This window comes from Acinonyx jubatus, chromosome C1 (assembly GCF_027475565.1).
Source record: "Acinonyx jubatus isolate Ajub_Pintada_27869175 chromosome C1, VMU_Ajub_asm_v1.0, whole genome shotgun sequence".
In the NCBI taxonomy this organism is placed as follows: Eukaryota; Metazoa; Chordata; class Mammalia; order Carnivora; family Felidae; genus Acinonyx; species Acinonyx jubatus.
The window spans coordinates 174,169,965-174,192,493 of NC_069381.1; the positions used below are offsets into that span (position 1 = coordinate 174,169,965).

The window sequence follows — 22,529 nt, forward strand, 5'->3', positions numbered from 1 at the left end:
AGAGCCCAACACCAGGCTCAAACTCACAAACTGTGAGATCATGACCTGAGCCGAAGTCAGATGCTTAACCGACTGAGCCAGCCAGGCGCCCTAAGACCATTCTTTTAAAGAATGGGCTTGTAAAATAAATTGTTCCATAAATACACTGTTTATCTGATTTAGTGCATATCATGAAATCTGAAAGGGAGAAATTGTGATATGGCAGCGAGATCCCTGAAGCCATATTCAAAAGATCTGAGTACCAGAACAGGCAGTGCAACTGGTCTCTCGTGCGTGTCATCCAGACTATGTGCTTCCTCAGGCAGGATATTTAACTTGCTTACGTACACAGTCTACATCAATGTACTTTGTAAAATATGGAAAAATAATTCCTTTCTGTTGCATAAAAGATCGATAAGACACCAGGGAAAGAGTAAAAGGAAAAATGGAAATGAGATATGCTCAATAGAAACAGAGATAGATGGATAACTTACTCTGAAAAGCTCCAGACACTTGGTTATCATTTGTAATGTATGGTTATATATACTCTGCTGCTCTCTTTGTAGGAGTACAGCTATACCTTGTTTTATTGCACTTTGTAGATACTGCCTTTTTTACAAATCGAAGATTTGTGGCAACCCTGTGTTAAGCTAGTCTGTCTGCACCATTTTTCCAACAGCATTTGCTCACTTCATCTCTCTGTCACGTTTTGGTAATTCTCACAATATTTCAAACTTTTATTATTTGTTATGGTGATCTATGATGAGTGATTACAACTCACTGAAAGCTCAGATGATCGTTAGCAGTTTTTAGCAGTAAAGCATTTTTATTTACATTCGCATTTTTAGACATAATGCTGTGGCACACTCAGGAGACTACAGAATACTGTAAACATAACTTTTATTTTTATTGGGAAACCAAGACATTCTTTTCACTTGCTTTATTGTGATATTTGCTTTAACAGTCAGTGGTCTGGAACTGAACCCACAGTTTTTTTGAGGTATGCCTGTATAGGAATTTCTTTCTAACATCTAGAGTTAAATTATTTAAGTCAATTAACATTTACTGAAGCCCTTCATTATGCATGCGTATAGAAGTGAGATGCAAGGATGAATAACAATGACTTATTACCAGTCTTCTTTTAGAAAGCATTTAAGTGCTGTGACCATGTTCAAGCCTTTACGAGTCCATCTGGTATGGGTACAGACTTGTAAACAAGGCAGAATGGGAAATACAGTGATGAAAATAAATATGGCACGGAAACCCAAGAGTGTGATAGAGTGATATTAGGTAGTGAGATGGCCTTTATACAGGAAGTGGACTTGAGATGCACACTTAAGAATAGGTAAATTTTTAGAAAGAAGAAATTTTTGTGTAGTAATACTAGAGAGAAGGAGAAATGATAAGAAAGCCCTTTTTAAGAGACAAAGCATTTTACAAATGTGAAGAAGGAATCTATGGAATAATTGGCTTAGCATATAAGGATGATTGGATCATGATTTTCAGCCTACAGTGAGTTTTAAGACTGAACATTCATTTTTGCATTAGTTTTGGTTTCATGTTCTGATTCAAGTTCCAATTCCTAGTTTCAGGTACAGGGTCTAAAGAGCAGTCCAGGTGTAACAAACTAAAGACAATATTCTGACGTTGTTACCAGTTTTTCATACCACCTCCATTTCACAACAGTTGTTTAAGGAACTGGCTTCAGAATTTTATGGAGCTTAATTCATGCATCACAAGTACAGCTGTGTCATTTAGCTGTGGCCTGACATGACTAAGAAATGAATATAGAATATAAAGTTTAAATGTTTTAAATTCTTGGGGTGCCTGGGTGGCTCATTCAGTTGAACATGCGACTCTTGATTTGGCTCAGGTCAGGATCCCAGGGTCATGGAACTGAGTCCCTGGTCAGGGGGTGGAGCATGGAGCCTGCTCAAGCTTCTCTCTCCCTCTGTCCCTCTCCCCTGCTTATGCACACCCCTTTTCTCTAAAAAAAAAAAAAAACAAGTATATGTTTAATGTTTTATATTCTTAGTGGTGATCTAGATCAAATTTTTTTCTTCAGCTAGTTTTTTTTTTTTTTTTCCCAACTAATTGATCAGTAGTTACTCTCCATTTTCCTGCAGGGATTTATATGGATAGTACTGGAAGAATTACTGCAGACTAAGATTCAATATTCCTAGTCATAAATAGGATTGGTCAGGTGAAACCAAACATGTACCCAGAGTAAAGCTCAGAGGGCCAGGAGGAATGCCTGTTTCTCTTCTCCACCTGGAGGACTTGGTAAAATGGGTGAAACATGGACACCTGTTTTAGATCTATCACCTGATTGTAATGATTCAAAATCACTGTCAGCATTCTTATATTCTTCTCTTTCTTTAATTATCTTAAAGTACAGTAAAGCGCTTAACATAATAGTTTGGTAATAGTAGTTTTAGGGGACAATCTAAGAGAAAGAAGGAAAGGAAATGACACTTACTGAACACCTTGCTTGTTCCAAAACAATTCTAGATGTTTTATATATGGAAGCTCACTTAAATTTTATGATGAATGTCTGAGGTGGATCTCGGTTTACAGATGAAGTCCTACCACATAGCTCTACTCAGGTTTATTAGAATCTCATACATTAGCCTCTCAATTAACAGTGTTATTTCCCCTGCCCCTCCATTGAGAAAACCGAACCCCAAATGTGACCTCACGAAGAGTCATCCTGAGACCACCGTGCAGGTGAGCAAATGCACGCTGTGTACGTTCTGCATGCCTGAGGACCAATCCAACTGTTTGGTTTGCCATATTTTCCAGCTTTTACTTTTTGGTGAGAGTATTAAATCTGACTTCATTTGTTTGCCAGTTTAACTGGCATCATTTGACCCTGTTATGAATTTAAAGTCTAAGTGATTCTCAATATTAACAGGACAAAGACCTCTGTTTAAAGTCCAATTTTATGGACCCCCCCCCCCAACAAGAAAGAAAATATACTCTTAGTTTCCATTATTAGAGAATGAATAATGACAAACATCCTATTAGGAACTCAGGTATTTTTTTTAATGAACTCATGTTTTTTAATGAATTAGCATTTATTAATTGCATCTACATTGAAATTTGAAAAATATATATGCATAAGACTTTTTTTTAAGATTATTTTGAGAGCAAGAGAGAGCACACATGGGAGGAGCAGAGGGAGATGGAGAGAGAATCCCAAGCAGGTTCCTCACTGTCAGCGTGCAGCCCAATGCATGGTTTGAATCATGAGATCATGACCTGAGCTGAAATCAAGAGTAGGACATTTAACTGAATGAGCCACCCAGGCACCCCTATATGCATAAGACTTCTTTTAAAGACTATAGCATTTTTTAAATTATATAAAGATTCGCATTAATTCAGGGCTAGGGCCCATTTTAAGCCATAGCTTGAGATTTAAACATCTTGGAAACCTGTTCAGAGGCTTAGAATATGATATAAAGTAGGACAGCAGTAATAACCATTTCTGTTAATCTAGTATTTAAGGTGGACTTTCAGGGATTTAGAGGTCTATTCATTTCCAGAGCAGATATTTAGAAGCTGCTTTTTTTTGGCTAGTGCTTTGTGTTTGGGCCTCATACTCAAGTTATGGCTTTTTTGACACCTTCCCTGGTATATTCCAAAGGAGCTTACTCATGAGGCTTAGTTTGATGACACTGCATCCAGGATGGAGCACCACAGCTCTGAAATGAACTACACGGAATGAATGGGCTACAGTAATTTAAATCTTCTGTTTGAAGGATCCAATAGAAGACCCAGTAGGTGCTAGACCTGTTCCCAAGGGAAGTGCCAGGGCTGTGGCCTGACACCCTCCACATACTTAGTGCTTTGAGGCTCCTCAGTAACATTGAGGGAAACAAGTCAAAGGACTTTTCTTTTATGCATGCCTGTGCTCTGCCTGCGTGTGTGTGTGTGTGTGTGTGTGTGTGGGTGTTGGGATTGGGGGGGTGAGGGAGAAGGTGTGGTGGGAGGAAAGGCATCTTTATATTGTATTTAGCTGCCAGTGGCATAAACAAAAAATGGCCACTTCTCCTATTAAGGCAAAGATAAAACAAATTAAGGACTTTCACTGGGCATCTACACTATTTATTGCCTGAATAAGCTGTCATCTTGTCTCACTCTGCCTCTCTTTATTTGTTCAATAAGTTTGAAAGCACTTAAAGACATTGGTCCTGAACACATAATAGAGACTAATTAAAGACTGGCTGGATGGTTAAGGAATGTTCTCACAGCTCTTTATGTATCTTAAGATTATAAACTAAAGTATAAACAAAATGGATTTTCAGTATTTTTATTGAAGTATAATTAGCATACAATGTTATGTTAGTTTCAGGTATACAACATATTCATTCAACAGTTCTATACATTACTCAGTGCTCACCATGATAAGTGTAGTCACTGTCACAAGGTTATTATAATATTATGACTGTGTTCCCTGTACTTTTATATTTTATAGACTGTACTTTTCATCTCTGTGACTTATCACTGGAAGTCTATACCTTTTAATCCCCTTTATCATTTCACCCATCCTCCCACTCACTTCTCCTGTGGCAACTACCAATTTGTGCTCTGTATTTAAGAGTCTGGGTTTTTTTGTTTATTTCTTTGTTCATTTGTCTTTAGGTTTCACATTTAAGTGACGTCACATGGTACTTGTCCTTCTCTGACTTATTTCATTTAACATTATACCCTCTAGGTCCATCTATGTTGTTGCAAGTGGCAAGATCTCATTTTTCTTTTCTTTATGGCTGAATAATATTCCATTGTGTGCGTGCATGCGTGTGTGTACACATAAATCATATCTTCTTTATCCATTCATCTATATGGACACTTGGGTCACTTCCATATCTTGGCTATTGTAAAATAATGCTGCAATAACATAGGGGTGCATATATCTCTTTGAATTAGTGTTTTCACTTTCTTTGGGTAAATACCCAGTAGTGAAATTATTGGATTATATGGTATTTCTATTTTTAATTTTTTTAGGAACTGCTGTGTTATTTTCCACAGTGGCTGCACCAGTTTGCATTCCCACCAACAGTGCACAGGGGTTTTCTTTTTCTCCACATCCTCACCAACACCTGTTTTTCTTTTTGATTCTAGCCATTCTGACAGGTGTATGGTGATATTTCATTGTGGTTTTGCTTTGCATTTTCCTGATGATTAGTGATGTTGAGCATCTTTTCTTGTGTCTGTTGACCATGTGTATGTCTTCTCTGGAAAAATGTCTATTCAGGTCCTCTGCACATTTTAAAATCAGATTGTTTCTTTTGTGTTGGGCTGTATAAGTTCTTCATATATTTTGGATGTTAATCTCTTACTGGATATATCATTCTCAAATATCTTCTCCCATTCAGTAGGTTGCCTTTTCATTTTGTTGTTTCCTTTGGTGTGCAAAAGGTTTTTATTTTGATGTAGTCCCAATGGTTTGCCTTTGTTTCCCTTGCCTTAAAGGACATAGTTAGAAAAATATCGCTAAGGACGGTGTCAAAGAGATTACCGCCTGTGTTTTCATCTAGGAATTTTATTTTTTTTCAGGTCTCACAGTTAGGTCTTGAATCTATTTTGAGTTTATTTCTGGTGTGAGAAAGTGGTCCATTTTTATTCTTTTGCATGTAGCTGTCGTTTGCCCAGCACCATTTATTGAAGAGACTGTCTTTTCCCTATTGTCTATTCTTGCCTCCTTTGTCATAGACTAACTGGCCATACAGTACAGGTTTATTTCTGGGCTCACTTTTGAAAATTGATTTCTTTAATCAGCCATTTAAAATGACAAGAGCTAAAATACTTTTCCTGGTTAATATCCAGCATTTATTGTATTATGCCTTCAGCTGATAGCCATAGTAACTTCCCAGCCAGACAGATGAATAATGTAGGCTGAAAATTAACTTAGGACAGCTGATCCCACATGTTGTCCTAAGAAGGTTAATTGTACAATCTGCTAAATTATTGACTTGCATTAATAACTAACACTGTTGAGGGCGCCTGGTTGGCTCAATCAGTTGAGCGTCCAACTCTTGATTTTGGCTCAGGTCATGATCCCAGGGCCATGGGGATCTCTCCAAGTTCCTAAAGGAAGTGAGAAAGCCCTTGAACTGGTAGCAGTGGGTAGATGGAGGGTTCTTGCTTTTCTGTAGGTGCCGAAGAATATGACCACTGAGTTTGGGCTGATTTAGGCCAGTGTGAGAGCAATGGAAATCACATGCCTATCACAGGAGGCACACAGCACTGTGAGCTGGTTTGTGCACTGGATGCTGCCTCATCACTTTAAGAGTTAGAATTTTAGACTGATTTTAAAACTTGGTGTGACTGATTCAAGCAGGCAGCCTTTTTCAGGTATAAATATATCAATTCCCTGGACTTGTATCTCCCAGAATGTTCTCAAAACTGTTACATACATTTTATTGAAGTAAAAATTACAGTGAAATTACATAGATATTAAGGGTATAATTTGAAAAGTTTTGACAAATGTATATACTCATGTAATCAACACTCTAATCAAGATATACATTTATATCACTTAGAACATTCTTTCACGACCCCTTCCACACAGCCCTTACTCAAAGAAAACTATGTATGATTTCCATTTATGGGATTAATATCGTCCATTCTTAAAATTCATAGAAATACGATCAGCCTTTTGTATCTGGCTTGACACATTTCTGAGATTCACCCATGTTGTTGCATTTATCTACAGTTCATTCTTTTTTATTGTCAACTAGTATTCCATTTCATGGAGATCCCCAATTTGCTTCTCCAATAAGCCTACTGATGGACATTTAGGTTGTTTCCAGCTTTGCTGTGAATAAAGCTTCTATGGACATTAGCATACAAGTTTTTTGGCAGACATGTTTCCATTTGTCTTAGATGAATGCCTAGAAATATATATATATACATCAATTTGGGAAGTAGTGACACCTTAATATTGTCTTTGAGATCATAACACTTTATTTCAGTTTTCTCAGTAACAGTTTGTATTATTCATACAAATATACAAATACACAATATTATGCAGTGTAGTTCTTTAATGTTTTGTTATATTTATCCCTAAGGGTTCATACTTTCCACCCTATTCCAAGTGGCATTAATTTCATCTTCCAGTTCTTCACTGCCTAATCATAAAGTAATTGATTTTTGTGTAGCAATTTTAGATCTTGAGACCTTGCTAAAATTCTAGTTTTTTGTATAATCTTAAAGATTTTCTACATATACAATCATATCATCTGCAAATAAAAGCAATTTCCTTTTCCTTTTGGACAGTCTTTGTATTTCTCCCCTCCCCCAGTACAATATTAATAGCAATCATGAGAATGAACATTGTTGACTTGTTCCTATCATGGCAAAAGTATTCACTTTCACCATTAACATTAGTTTTAAGGAAATTCCTATTGCTAGTTTGCTGAGAATTTTTATCATGAATGGTGGTTTTATCAAATGCTTTTTCTACATTTATTGAGAGGATTATCCAGTTATGGTAATCTTTATGTTTTGTTTGTTTTTGAGAGAGTAAGTACATGAGCTAGGGAGAGGAGCAAAGGGAGAAAGAGAATCCTAAACAGTCTCCATGCTCAGCACGGAGCCTGATGCAGGGCTCGATCCCACGACCCTGGGATCATGACCTGAGCAGAAATCAAGAATCAGATGCTTAACTGACTGAGCCACCCAAGTGCCCCAGTAATCTATATGTTAGTGATGAATTATAGGACCACCTGGGTGGCTCAGTCAGTTAAGTGTCCAACTGTTGATTTCAGCTCAGGGCATGGTCTCACAGTTCACGAGTTCAAGTGCCGCACTGGGCTCTGCACTGACTGACAGTGTGGAACTTGCTTGGGATTTCCTTCTCAAAAAATAAATAAGCTAAAAATTAAAAAAATGTGAATTATATTTCTTGACTTTTGAATGTTCTGTTGCATTTCTTGCATTCCTGGTATAAATCCCACTTGGTCATGATGTATTAACCATTCTACATATGAATTGAATTTGCCATTTAAAAAAAAATGTGATCTGTGTCTGTGTTCATGAGGGATATTGACTTGTAGAGTTTTCTTCAAATCTCTTTACTTCTGGTAACAGTGTAATCCTGACCTGATATAGAATAAATTTAGAAGTGTTTCCTCCTTCTCTGTTTTCTGAAGAGTTTAAGTTGGATTGGTATTATTTCTTCCTGGAGTGTCTGAAACAATTTAGAGCACTAGCTAGTCTTTTAAGCCTGGGGTTTCTTTTTGGAAAGATTGAAGTTATAGATCTAATTTCTTTAATTGATAATGAGCTATCAACCTTTCTATTTTCTCTTGTGTTGGTTTTGGTAATTTGGTATTGTTGTAAAGTTGTACATAATATTCTCTGGTTGGTTTGTTTAACACATATAGCATCTGTACTACTGTTTTTCTCACATCTTGGTAATGTGTCCTGTCACTTTTCTTGATCAGAGTAGAGACTTCTCTATTTTATTAAATCTTCCTTAAAAACCAGCATTGGTTCCACTGATTTTTCTCTATTGTTTGCCCTTTTTGCTTCATTGATTTTTGCTCTTATCCATATTATTTCCTTCCTTCTACTTATTTTTGGTTTACTTTTCTTTTTCTAGTTTCTTATGGTCATAGTTTAGATCACTGATTTAAACTAAACCTTCATTTTTATTAGAAGCATTTAAATCCATCTCTTTCCCTCTAAGCGCTAGTGATACATTTAAAAAAATTGGGGGTGCCTGGGTGGCTCAGTCGGTTGAGCGTCCAACTTTGGCTCAGGTCATGACCTCATGGTTTGTGGGTTCAAGCCCCGCGTCGAGCTCTGTGCTGACAGCTCAGAGCCTGGAGCCTGCTTCCAATTCTGTGTCTCCCTCTCTCTCTGACCCTCCCCCACTCACACTCTGTCTCTCTCTCAAAATAAACATTAAAAAAAATTTTTTTAATTTGATATGGTTTCTATTTAGTTGAAAACATTTTAATTTCCCTGTGATTTCTTCCTTGCCCCACGGGTTATTCAGAAATGCGATAGTTTCCAAATATTTAGGGCCTTTCTGTATATTTTATTACCACTTATTTCTAATTTAATTCTGTGGTGGTTGGAAAATATACTCTAAGATTTCAAGCTTTTGAAACCTTTTGAGACCACCATGTTGTCTTAGTGAATATTCCATATGCAGTTAAGAATATATATCCTGCAGGTGTTGGGTATAGTATTTTATAAATGTTAACTAACTCAAGTTACTAGTTCAAATACTAGTTGAATACTAGTGTTCAAAATTCGAATTCTGTATTTTTTCCCTTGGATATTATATCCTTTACCAAGAGAGCAATGTTCATTTCTCCCTTTACTTCTGTCAGTTTTTCCTTCATGTATTTTGAAGCTCTGTTGCTAGCTACATATACACTTATGATTGTCGTACCTTCCTCACTGACACACAAAATGTCCCTCTTTATTTCTGGTAATCCCTCGGGTCTTGAAGTCTACTTTGATATTCATATAGCTATAGAAACTTTTTTATGCTTCCTATTTTCATGGTATGTCCTTTCTAACTCTCTTGCTTGCAACTTTTATATCCATATTTAATTAAAGTACATCTCTTATAGGTAGTATATAGTTGGATTTTTTATAAAGGACTTTATTTTTTAGAGCAGTTTTAGGGTCACAGCAAAATGGAGCAGGCAGTACAGATATTCCCCGCACTCCCCCACCCCAACACATACAGCCTCACCCACTATCAACATCCCCATTCCAGAGTGGTATATTTGTTACATGAACACACCATCATTACTCAAAGTCCATAGTTTACACTAGGGGTCACTCTTTGTTGTGTGTTCAATAAATTTTGACAAATGTATAATGCTGTGTATGCACCACTGTGGTATCATACAGAGTAGCTCACAGTCCTAAAAATGCTCTATGTTCTATCTGTTCAGCCCTCCCTCCTTTCTAATCCTTGGCAACAACCATCATACTTTTTACTATTTCCATAGAGTTACCTTTTCCAGAATACCATAGTTGGAAGGATTGGCTTAATACTGTCATATGCATTTAAGTTTCCTCCTTTTCTTTTCATGGCTTGATAACTGATTTCTTTTTAGCAATGAATCACATTCCATTGTATATACAACTGTTTGTCCACCTACTGAAGGACATTTTTGTTGCTTCCAACTTTGGCAATTATGAATAAAACTTACTATAAACATCCATATGTAGGCTTTCATGTGGACATAATTTTTCAACTCATTTGGGTAAATACCAAGGAGTATGACTGCTGGCTCATATGGTAAGATTATGTTTAGTTTTGTAAGAAAACACCAAACTGTCTTCCAAAGTAGCTGTACTATTTTGCATTCTCACCAACAATGAATGAGTTTCTGTTGTTCCCCATTCTTGCCAGCATTTGAGGTCATCAATGTTTGAATTTTCACCATTTTAATAAGTTATAATGCTATCTCAGTGTTGTTTTAATTTGCAATTACCTAAGATAGGATGTTGAACACCTTTTCATATGCTTACTTGCCATCCATCTTCTTTGATGAGGTGTCTGTTCAGATCTCTTGCCCATTTTTTAAAATAAGTTTGAGAGAGAGCATGCATGTACAGGGGAGGGACAGAGAGAATCCCAAGCAGACTCTGCACTGTCAACACAGAGCTGGACTTGGGATTCGAACCCATGAACCATGAGATCATGACCAGAAGCCAAAATCAAGAGTCAGGCCTTAACCAACTGAGCCACCCAGGCACCCCTACATCTGTTGCCCATTTTTAAATCAGGTTGTTTTCTTGTTGAGTTTTAACAGTTCTTTGTACATTATAGATAATCCTTTATCAGATATGCTGTTGCTTCTCATTTTCTTGACAGTGTCTTACACAGAGCAGAAGTTTTTAACCTGATGAAATACAAATTATCATTTATTTCATGGATCATGCCTTTGGTGTTACATCTAAAAGGTGATCACCGGGGCGCCTGGGTGGCTCAGTTGGTTAAGCGGCTGACTTCGGCCCGGGTCATGATCTCGCAGTTTGTGAGTTTGAGCCCCGCATCGGGCTCTGTGCTGACGGCTCAGAGCCTGGAGCCTGCTTCTGATTCTGTGTCTCCTTCTCTCTCTGCCCCTCGCCCACTTGTGCTCTGTCTCTATCAAAAATAAATAAAATGTAAAAAAATAAAAGGTGATCACCAAGCCCAAGGTCATCTAGATTTATCTAGATTTAACATCTGGATGTGATCTTCTAGGAGTCTTATAGTTTCATGTTTTACACTTAGGTCTGTGATCAATTTTGAGTTAATTTTTGTGATTGGTGCAAGGCATTTTTGTTTGTTTTTTGGTTTGTTTTTGTGGCTATACAATTCCAGTACATGTTGAAAAGACCACCTTCGCTCCACTGTCAGAGATCTGTTGGCTATGTTTGTGTGGGTTGGATCTTAACTATTTGGCCTTTTAATTGAAATTTTTAGTCTCTTTCCTTCCACATAATTTTTGATATGTAAGGGTTTAAGTCAGTCACTTTGCTGTTTTCTAATTGCCCCATATTCTTTTTCCTTCCTATATTCTTTATTTCCTGCTCTCTGGGTTAAATGTGTCTAATTCCTCATTGCTAATTTCTCATTGTTTTTAAGCCATACTTTTTTGTGGTTTCTCTGTTCACATTTTAAAACTTTTTCCCCAGATTGGATATATCTATAGACTTATGTTCAAGTTCATTAATCCTTTCTTAAGTATCCAATAGCTCATATGATGAGTTCATTTTAGTTCTTGAGTTTACAATTTCCATGTCTCTGATGAGATTCTCTACTTGTTCACTCTTTATGATCATTTCTCCTGTAAATCCTTGAACGTATTTAAATAGCATCTTTACAGTTCTATTGTGTTAATTACCAAATAGTGGGTCATTTGGGGGTCTATTTCTAATAACTGTTTTTTGATAGGGCACATTTTCCTGTTTTGCATGGCAAGTAATTTTTATTCTAGGATGATTGTTGTGGATGATACCCTTGAAGGAGTCTGGATTATGTCATCTTCTTTTAAGTGGTATTTTATTCTTTGGGACTGTTTGTTTGACCTTAGGCTAGCCAGTCCATAGGCCATATTGGACTGTTTTTGTCAACTTTTATTGGAACATAGCCACTGCCCACTTTTTTACATATTGTCTACAGCTACTCTACACTAAAACAGCAGGACTACATAGTTGTGACACAGAACTATACGGCTCACAAACCTAAGTCCTATGCGATCTTGCCCTTTAAGAAAGTTTGCCAACTCCTGCTCTAGGATTCACACCAGACTCCTAAGGTGTCAGGTTTCACTGAGGTGTCTCCATTTGGGTTGGTCTGGTTACTCCAAGGATTCTGCGGCACTAAGTCTTGCAAATTTTTTTCCTGTACATGCGCATCCTAAGTCCTCAGACAAGTACTCTTGATGAGACCCCATCAGATGGGAGACCCCACTTCTGCCTCCCTCCCAACAGCTCCCTTATCTCTTGAAACTTCTGTTTCAGTAACCCAATCTCTTCAGCTCAGTAGCATCAACACTCTAGTTAGGGCCAATTTCCCCAAGATAATCCTGGAAGATGCTCCCAGGCAGAATCTCAGGATGCTTAATTAAGGGGTTTAACAGTCTGTGTTTCTGTTCTCCCAAAGATCACAGTCCTGTGCTGGTGTTCAATGCCTGAAAATATCTGCCCACATATTTTGTCCAGGTTTAAAGTTGTTTTTTGTGAGGGTACATCCGGCACTAGTTATTTTGTTATGGTAGATAAAGCTGCTTTTTACAGAACCAGAGATCCTAGAAAACAAAATATTGTGATAATTCTACTCCTGGCCTTTTATTTGACATTTACTGAATAATCATTTTCAGGTTAACTGTGTACAATTCCCTTAACCATCCCGGATAGTACAAAGTAGACACTATGTAAGTCATTACATGTTGGCCATGTACAACCAGGAGAGTTCCCGTCTGCAGGGAGTTCAGTCTAGTAAATCAGACAAACATTATACACATCCCCTTTTCCCTTTTTGAAATACATCTCTAGCAAGGCATACAGAACTAGAGGTAATTAAAAGCAGAGGGCTAGATTTCCTCCCCTTTCCCACCATATATCCTTATTGGAAGTAGTATTATGAGAGACACTGGATAGGCTTTATAGAAATCTAAAAAAATATAGGGCAAAGGTCACCTCTTCTGGACTTTGACTATCAAGTGTTTAAAAAAAACTACAATTACCATGCATTTAAATCCATTTTTAATCTTAAGATCAGTAGTTTCTAAAATAAGTCAACTGAGTTTGATTTTGTGAATTTGTCTAGAGCTATGTCTTTTGGGTCCAAAAACTAAGATATAACCAAGGATCATAATCCTATAGAGACTTTACCTGTGCTTTCTTATGGCTACACTCCCTCCAGTGAAGTTGCTTTGTATTTTGCTACTGTTAAGTCCTATCTTAAGATAGGACGTGCAAGCTTATAAGGCACATTGTGAGCACTGCAGTCTACTTACTGACCGGACATCAAACGAGAGTGAGACATTTAGTGGGGGGGGAGAAACTTTTAACCTTATTTTAAATTAATCTGAGCTTTTCATATAGTTTCATAGGGAGTATCTCATTCAGAAGGAAAAAAAAAAAACAAAAAACAGGTGGCTTTGCCTCATCTAACTTGTGTTGGCTAAAGGTTGTCATTCTCTTTGAATTGTAAACCTCTAACCAGAGGACAAAGCCTGACTCTGAAAACAGTCCAAGATGTGTAGGCTCATGAGGTTTAAGGCAGGAGCAAATGTCTGATATGCTTGTTTCTCTCAACAGTACAGATCAGGGGTTGGCAAACATTTTCTGTAAAGGGCCAGACAGTAAATATTTTAGGCATCTCAGGCTACGCGGTTTCTGTCAAAACCACTCAACTCTGCCACTGTAGCATGAAAGTAGCCGTAGAGAACACATAAGCAGATAACACAGCTGTGTTCTAATAAACTTAATTTACAAAAACAGGCAGCTAGGATTTGATCTAGAGTTTGCTGAACCCTGGTGCACATAAATTAGCAAAAGTTTAACTGTGTTTTTAGTTTTATAAAATGTTCAAGATCTTGAAAAATTTTCCTATTTTGTAAATTGCCAGTTTTACTGAATGGTTATCTTTTCTGTTGATGAGATAAAGCTGTTATTACCTCCCAACTCCTGCAAGTGACCAACAGTGGTAGAGAACTATTTCTACATGCTACCTAATCACACAGTATTTTGCAAGTGGTAACTTCAAAATGAAACTTTTCTTTTGACAGATAAACACTACAGGTGAAGATTGGTAAAAAGACGCACTGATTACTGCGGTGGCCTGGAGAGGAAAAGCGCTGGTCGGTATCACATGGACAAGCTCAGTGTTTTCCAAAGATGCTGTTGAAGTAGTCTTTGCTACTGCTTTCCTTCAAAGCTCTTCATAACATGGGCTGCATGAAATCAAAGCAAACTTTCCCATTTCCTACCACATGTGAGAGTGAGAAGCAGCATGCAAGTGAAGAAAGCTTTATGTCTGGAGACAGATTTCTACCTAGGATGCCTTCTCCAGTTAATGTCGAACAGGAAGTGAAGAAACCATCAGGGCCCGAAACTGTGGTCTTCGAATTTGCACATCGCCTGTCCCAGGAAATCCTGAGTGATGCCTTGCAGCAGTGGGCAGGCAATAACATCAAGTACTATGACATCCCATATATTGAGAGTGAGGGGCCTTGACGCTGTAGGATGATGATAACTTCTTGAATTGTGGATAAAGTTGGTGCTAGCTTAAATACATGAAACAATAGCAAAAACTGATGTGAATAAATACAAATAACTACGTCTGGATGTAAAAAAAAAAAAGTCTATGGTAATATCAAGAGTATACAATACTTACATGAAATATGTTAAGCACTTTTTATGTTAACAGTGATTTCTACCTGCTTGGTCTTGGATTTCAGTCATTTAAAGGGCTAAACATAGGTCCTGTACCACAGTAATCAGCTGGTATGTCATAGCACTTTCTTCCTGAGGCAGTAATAGAATCACCAAAGAAATCCAATGGTTATTTTAAAGACACTCCTTTTAAAATTACTATTTGTTAATTTACACACACACATACAAATAAGACATGAGAAGGTTTTTTTTTTCCCCCAAAACGCCTTGGCAAGGAAATGGCACTTAAGCCACAGTAATTAACAGTGGGTCTTGTTTGTCAAAACCATTTGTGTCAAGGATTCCTACTTCTTAACACAAATGATCAAGCAGTAGAAAGCAACCCATGCAGAAATAGTCCACTTTGAAACCTGTCCTTAAGATATTTTTGTAGATGAAAAGCCTAACTACCACCTTGAACCTCAGGGCCCTAACTAACCTCAGCTATCATTGGATGACTCAAGACATCGCACATACGGCACCCGAATGAGATACAATTTACAGAAGTCATGACATTAATGTTTGTGGTATTGAATTAAGCAGCCCAGTGATATAACAAGAAAACAAGAATTTTTACAAATAGAAATACAGTAAATTTTAAAATAAATAACAGAAGCCCTAGTCAAGGTAGAAAGCAGAACCTATTCTCAGTGCATGTATGTTAAGTTTTACCATCTCAAAGATGCAGAAGGTTGGTATATGGGCAATCGTTCCCATTTTTCTTATTGACTGGTGGGACCAGTCTATGCATGAGTATATACAGTTGTATTACAAAAGACCAAATGCTCCTCCAAAGAGTATTCGTGTGTGTGTACGGTAACAATGCCCTTAAAGCATTTAAAGCCATATATGATTTTCTTAAATTTGTCTACCTTTTTGAGGAAGTTTTTTAACAAGTAACTACTGTTTGAGATCAATGGTACTAGAAAATTTGGGAGGGGAAGAAGATATTGAGAAGACATACCTGTAGAAAAATTGGGATGCAGTCACTGGAATTTTCATCAAGATTTGCTGCACACTGACTTTAATTGGAAAGGGAATTATTTTTTAAGTCTGTGTGCATTAGATTCTTTTATTTCCAACAGACCCTGGTCACCAATATCTAAAGAAAGGCAGAAGAAGACCTGCGAAATATGTATTTGGCCTTAAAAGCAGGCGGAAATGCTACCTCTAGTTTTAACCATGATACTTTGAAACCCACAAATAGAGTAAATTCTCCCGGTTGCATGGACAAAGAAAGTTCTTTGAAGTGAGTGATGTGCTATCTTTCCGTTGCCTTTAGACACTTGGTCATTCAACTTTCACTTTACCTAGTCCCAAGATCTGAACTGTCCTGTTGTACTTGCAATCTAGAAACAAAGTAGAAAAACTCACCATCCCCATTTATACAAGGATCTGAAGTCATAAGACTAAGGGACAAAAAGTTTTCTGAAAGTGCAAAACATATTTCCAGCTCATGAAGAAAAATTTAGGTTTTTGAGTATACTAATGACTCAGACAAAAGCTTAGATGTTGCTGTTTTTCATTCATTTTGTATCTCACATCAAGATATTTTTGCTGCAAAGTCACTCACTGTTTAAAAGGTGTAATTAAGTATGTAAGGTAATACAATATTATGGTGAGAACACAAAGCCATAGCTACACTAAATTTTTCAGCATACATAGGGATGTAGACTGGCGAGTTTTATTACAGCTAAGTGTTTTAACCTCAGGTTTCTCCTGTGCCTGGGCCCCTATTTCCCAGGGGGGTAGCAGGCACGCCTGTTCAGATCCATATCTAGCTAGAAGTATAATCTCTGTTGCCCTGACACTATGACAGTATGGTTTTGTCACCAAGCACCAACCCCTCACTCCTGAATCATTTTAACAGAGTATAGTATCTGGTAGTATAGACTTATCTTGGAAATATATGCTGTATTATGTCAAAACATGGACAAGGAACTACAAGGCTTGCGTAATCAGTGAGTTAGCAGATAAACCAAGTTGGAGGCAGGCAGGAAAAAGAACTGGATAAGCAAATGTGTACCACATGTGATCATTATCAAGATATAGTTTGGCCTTGATGACGAGACAGATGAGAACATCTTTGATAGGATTCCTTCTATCATACCTTCATATTTAAATACTGGATTTACTTCACTTTGAACTTTCATGAACAGTAAAAGGTCTATTTGAGAAGGAAGGAACATATAAAACAGACGACTGGAAGAATTATTAGCTACTGGAAAGGGAGACATTTGTTCCAACTTCTATCACAAACACAGATGAAATAAGAATAGTGGCCAAATCATAAGGGAAAGGAAACGGGGGGGAAAGAGGGCCCAAGAAACAGCACTCACGTCAGGCTCCATCAGAAGACACACTGCAAAACAAGTCTCCATTGTTCTTGACTGAGGGAAGGGACACAGTAGCAAGTTCCTTTCTTTACCACCCTGACAGGTGACCAACTACTGACTCTTTTCTCTCGAGAACATCCAGGATAGGCGCAGATGAGCCGCAGCCAGGGCGACAAAGAACCTGCTGATGGCAACTGTAAACGAAGATTCTCAGAGGAAGCGTGCAGGTCCCTCACTTACACAGACTCACGTAACCCCGCAAAAGTGCTTCCCTGCTCCCTTCTCCAGTTAAAGGTCTCCTGTGTGCTCTTACCTTTCAGTTACAAGCCTTTGATATCAGAGTGCTCCACTTTCAGTTGCCTTATCTGTCCTTTGCTAACCACCTATGGTCATTAGCACTCAAAGCACAATTTGGAAGGGGATAAAAACGATCCTAGTTCCAAAGGAATAATTGGTGTCAAATTGCCTTATTAGTATTAAAAATAGACATACTGCTGAATGAATGAGCTAGCATGACACATGTATCCTACTTAATATCATTGCCATTTTATGAGATGAGGGAACTATACTTTTTTATTGTATAGTTTTAGGAATCAAGTAAATTCAAGGAATAGTAGTTAAAAAACAAAGTTCCAACAAATCTATTGTTTGCTTAATCATAAGGCCCTCACTATGTATCTGTGTGGCCAAATAGAACATATCTTCCTTGGGCAAGTGGGCACAAGCTCAGATGTACTCCCTATCTCTTACTTTGCAAAACTCACATTTTGTTAGCTAATTCTCTTCCTGTAAGACTTAGCTATGAAATGGTATATTTTTTTCCAAATATTTTTGAGAAAACATTTTTTTCTAACTGTACAAAAGTCTAGTTGCAATTAACTAGCTATGAGTTCTTATTAAAGCAAATGCCTTTCAACATTGTATACTGTCAAATTTTTTGACATAAAGAACAACATTTTATGCATGTCTAATGAATACAAAGTGAATAAAAATACAAATAATTTCTTGGATCATTCAGGTCCAATTTAAGAGCTTTAAGAATATAAATGTAAACATGTCCATTATCATGCTGTCTTTAGTCTAAATCTGTTCCTCACTTTTTGGGGGGCGGAATGCTTCATGTTAAATATTAAAAATAGAAAATTTAAAGCAACTCCTTCTAGACTGCAATTTCCTCATCTAAAAGAGGAGTGCAGGATATAAGTTTTGATGTCTTTCTCAGTTCTTCCACCTTTGTGGAAATCTGAAATTTTCTTCATTTCTGAGGGGTTTTGGATGAAGGAAAAACTGTAACAAGTTATAAATGATAAACTGGCCTTTAAAGGTCATTCTTCTCTAGACTTTAATGTGCCAAGTCTGGAACACCCTGCAGTTTCTTGTGTACCTTAAGAAAAACTTATTTTGTCAACAGTACCAATTATTGAAGGTATTTCTATTTTGAACAAAACTCCTGCTTTCGACTTTTTTTTCCTCCTGATTTAAACTACATAATGGCAAATAATTTCCCACACTTCTTAATTTCTCATTCTGTCAGTTTAACAAATCCTAAAAAAAACAATGAGAAATAATGCTTTCACTTTCACTATAGGAAGGATTCTGGTTAATTTTAGGGAAGACCAAAGATGAGTTAATAATACTAGAGAGATAACCTCATAAAAACCTTTTTGCTTTCCCTGAGATTTCTAATATTATAAAAGGAACACTTCTACAGTAACATAATTATTTTAAAATAGATTTATTCATGCAGAAAATTCTATGAAGCATTAACACAACAGACAAAAAAATTTCAGGGCCATTTCTTAATCATCTATATATAGGTTTATTTAATCAATGTACAAACTACTACCCAAAGCCAAAACATAAGGTTCCCATTTCAATTAGAGATTTCAACTCCACAATCTCTAAAGAATTTCAAATTTTCCCATCTATAAAGCAGGGGTTGGCAAACATTTTCTGCAAAGGATCACACAGTAAATATTTTAGGCTTTGCTAGCCTGACAATCTCTGTTGCAACTACTCAAAGCACCCATAGAAAATATGTAGAGATGAGTATAGTTACGTTCCAATAAAGCTTCATTTGTGGACACTGATACTTGAATTTCATGTAATTTTCACACATCATGTAATATTAGTATTTGCTTTCTTCCTCTAACCATTTAAAAATGCAGAAACCATTCTTAGCTGGTGGAAAAATAAATAACAGGCAGCAGGCCAGATCTGGCCCATGTGCCATAGTTTGCCAACATCTGCTCCAAAATAATCCCTTAAAAATCCAGCCACTTTATAATTTCAAATCGTTACTTGCCAGAGATTTAAAGTAACTATTCAAATCTTCTTCAGTAACTTCTTTTAGATTAGCCGGTTTCCATTTTGGGCTCTGGTCTTTATCTATTAAAACTGTCAAGTGAAGACATAAGAAATGTTAGTACATTTCTTTCAGGTATTACCAGATTTTAATTACAGAACTGACAGAAACTACCTTAACACAAGGCATATTTTCTATAGCACTTTTTCTGCAAAGTTTAAATCTTCGTATGTGTTCCATTTTTCTTTTTAAATTAAGCCCCAACAGAATTTGGATGGATGATGACCCATGTGGTTATCTCCCAACCTGCTAAGTCTGATGCCCGGAACTTGAATATAGCCTATGAACTAATGTGGTTTAAGACTTGGAACTCTTTTTCCTTCTTCAAACAAAACTGTAAATGAAATCTTCCTGTTATAAAACAGCTAAAACCAGGGTTGGTGTAGTTTAAAGGGAAGGCAGGGGAGGGTGGAGGGCCCAGATCTGCCTTCTAACCTCCTCCACATTGAGTTGAAAGGAAAATTACTTAGAAGGGGATGACTTTATGCATAATTAAACGAGGATACTGTTTTGCTGAATCCTCTGGTTCACACAGCTCTGCATTAAAATACCAGACCACCTTCAGGTTATCATAAGAAACTCGACTTCTCTTATTTCGGTGTAGTCATCATTTAGTGTAGCCACATAGCATCCCCCCAGGATCATAAGTATGAGGCAATCGGCAAACCTCTCCTTTAAAAAGGTAGGCGAGTGTCCACTTCCTGGTTGTGACTGTATACTATAGTTATACAAATGTTACTGTTTGGGAAAACTTGGAGGGCACATAGGATCTCTCTATATTATTTCTTAAAACTGCATGTTAATCTACAATTATCTCAAAAATTTTTTTAAAAGAGAAAGGGACTAGGTATGGTTATGGGAGGGAATTTCAACCATATTTAAAATGTAAATAATTCCTGTGAATGATAAAAATATTTAAACATAAAAACTCTGAACTTAAAAAACCAAATTTAGTATTAAAAAGTTAAATAAAGAAGCAATCTGGAAACCAAGAAACAGGAAGCAAAGGGGCTTTCTGCATTATTAAATGTGGATACTAGAGGTTTTTAAGGCTCGGCTGCCTAGCTACATGATTCTAGCTAGTATCAGATCAGTGGTAACACTGAACACTGATGTTATGATCCCTGCCAATTTGACAGTTTTACATTCCCCAGACAGCATAAGTAAAAACAATTCTGGAACATTTCTTCAAGAGTCTCTTCCTTTTTAAGCCCTCTGGCCAATGCTATCATGCTATCTACCTCCTTGACAGTCTGAAGGGCAAAATGAAAGAGAATATTAGTCAAATCTGTATGTTCTTTTATTTCAAACTGACATAATTTTTTACTTAGCATAGATATAACAAGTTCTTGCCATGTAGACAGCTCAGGGTTTTTCAAGTCTCGTGAGGCACCCACTCAAATCCCATTTGGTAACTCTCTAGCTCTGCTGAAATAACCTATTTTTATTTTCTTCTATAACCAGGAAGAAGTTTATTCTAGATGTTAAGAGTAAGAATTTTTAACAACCACTCCCCTAATTTGCTAGTTTATTTTATCTAATTTGCTAACATATTTTATCATTAGCAAACTGTAGCAAACATTTGGTTATTATGCAAGAACACCAAACAGTTTTACCCAGGATACTGCTTTCAAAATAAGGAGCTTATGCTAAAGATGGGGCAGTATACTTTCTCTTCATTAGAAAGTAGCTTGATAAGCTCTTGCCTTATGAATCAGAATGTTGATGCTGCTTGGTTTTAACTCTGTTTCCTTAAGATAATAGACAGTAAATATGAAAAAAAAAACCTTCGTTTTTTAAGTTTAAGAAGGGCTGCTATAACATATAATGAGTATTTTAGCAATAAAACCCAAATAGCACACACATCCTTCTAATAACTAATAGTTGTCTAGGCTCTGATCCACATGCAGCAAGAATTTGCAGGGAATTAGTGGGAAAAGTGCTTATTTTACCTGGTTTCTATAAAACATATAGCCATCTCCTCTGACTCAATTCCCTGTGTCTTCTAAGAGAATTCAAACCCCTGCTTATTTTTTTTTAATTTTTTTTAACATTTATTCATTTTTGAAAGACAGAAAGAGACAGAGCATGAATGGGGGAGGGGCAGAGAGAGAGGGAGACACAGAATCTGAAGCAGGCTCCAGGCTCTGAGCTGTAAGCACAGAGCCCAATGCGGGGCTTGAACTCACGGACCGTGAGATCATGACCTGAGCCGAAGTCGGCCGCCCAACCGACTGAGCCACCCAGGCGCCCCTAAACCCCTGCTTATTTCTGATATTTTATCATGCCATAAATTAAGATAATTCTACAATGGTGACCAGTATTTATCAAAGCTTACAGCTCAAAGAACATAATCTTTTATTTAGATAAAGTAAATACAGAGTCTGCACTATATTAAAGTGATCAATAAAAACATTAAAAAATTAGATGTGCAAAACACATGCAAAGGTTAAGAACTCATTTTATACAACATAAAAAACAGCTATTATTTATAGGGATATGAGCTTATACATAAAAAATTGTTGCAAATTTGCTAAAAACAAAAAAAAAAAAACCATTTCACTTGCTTTTTCTAAATATGCTGACTTTGGAGATGATAAAGATAAACCAGAAATTAATAAGAACACTAGCACATGTTACCAATTATGTCATATGGTTTTTCTCAATGTCAATTTTGAACTTGTAGGTATAGGCAAAGAGGTAATGGTAGAGATTCAATGCTGCTGGGATTTTGCCAGGCCAGTACTAGAAAGAAGAGGGGCAGGGGACTTGAGGGCTTCTTGCAAGGGAATAAATGCACCTTTCAAAGGTTTCAGCAACAGAATGAGTGTTCAAACTCAGCTGCACTTAGCAGAGGCAGTCTGTGTGACTGTAGAAGCAGGGTCACCTCTTAGAAATTAGGGAGCGGTGACATAAGGTTATGTGAATTTTTCAAACAATATTGG

At 37.0% G+C, this 22,529-nt stretch overlaps 2 protein-coding genes across 14 annotated transcripts in view; one reads left to right on the plus strand and one right to left on the minus strand.

Annotated features, from left to right (window-relative positions):
- CC1H2orf88 (chromosome C1 C2orf88 homolog) overlaps positions 1 to 18,135 on the plus strand; it is a 72,251-nt gene extending 54,116 nt beyond the window's left edge. For 5 of the 10 annotated variants that reach the window (XM_015077674.3, XM_027054686.2, XM_015077671.3 and 2 more), the window contains one exon: positions 14,238 to 18,135. In XM_015077674.3, the coding sequence (XP_014933160.1) occupies positions 14,398 to 14,685 (288 nt within the window). In that variant the 5' untranslated portion in view covers positions 14,238 to 14,397 and the 3' untranslated portion in view covers positions 14,686 to 18,135. The remainder of the gene's footprint in view (positions 1 to 14,237) is intronic. The other 5 variants (XM_053215454.1, XM_053215455.1, XM_053215453.1 and 2 more) reach the window with 5 other exon arrangements.
- Positions 18,136 to 19,014: 879 nt separating this feature from the next.
- HIBCH (3-hydroxyisobutyryl-CoA hydrolase) overlaps positions 19,015 to 22,529 on the minus strand; it is a 117,823-nt gene continuing 114,308 nt past the window's right edge. For all 4 annotated transcript variants that reach the window (XM_027054613.2, XM_053215443.1, XM_053215442.1 and 1 more), the window contains one exon: positions 19,015 to 19,616. In XM_027054613.2, coding sequence (XP_026910414.1) covers positions 19,501 to 19,616 — 116 coding nt within the window. In that variant the 3' untranslated portion in view covers positions 19,015 to 19,500. The remainder of the gene's footprint in view (positions 19,617 to 22,529) is intronic.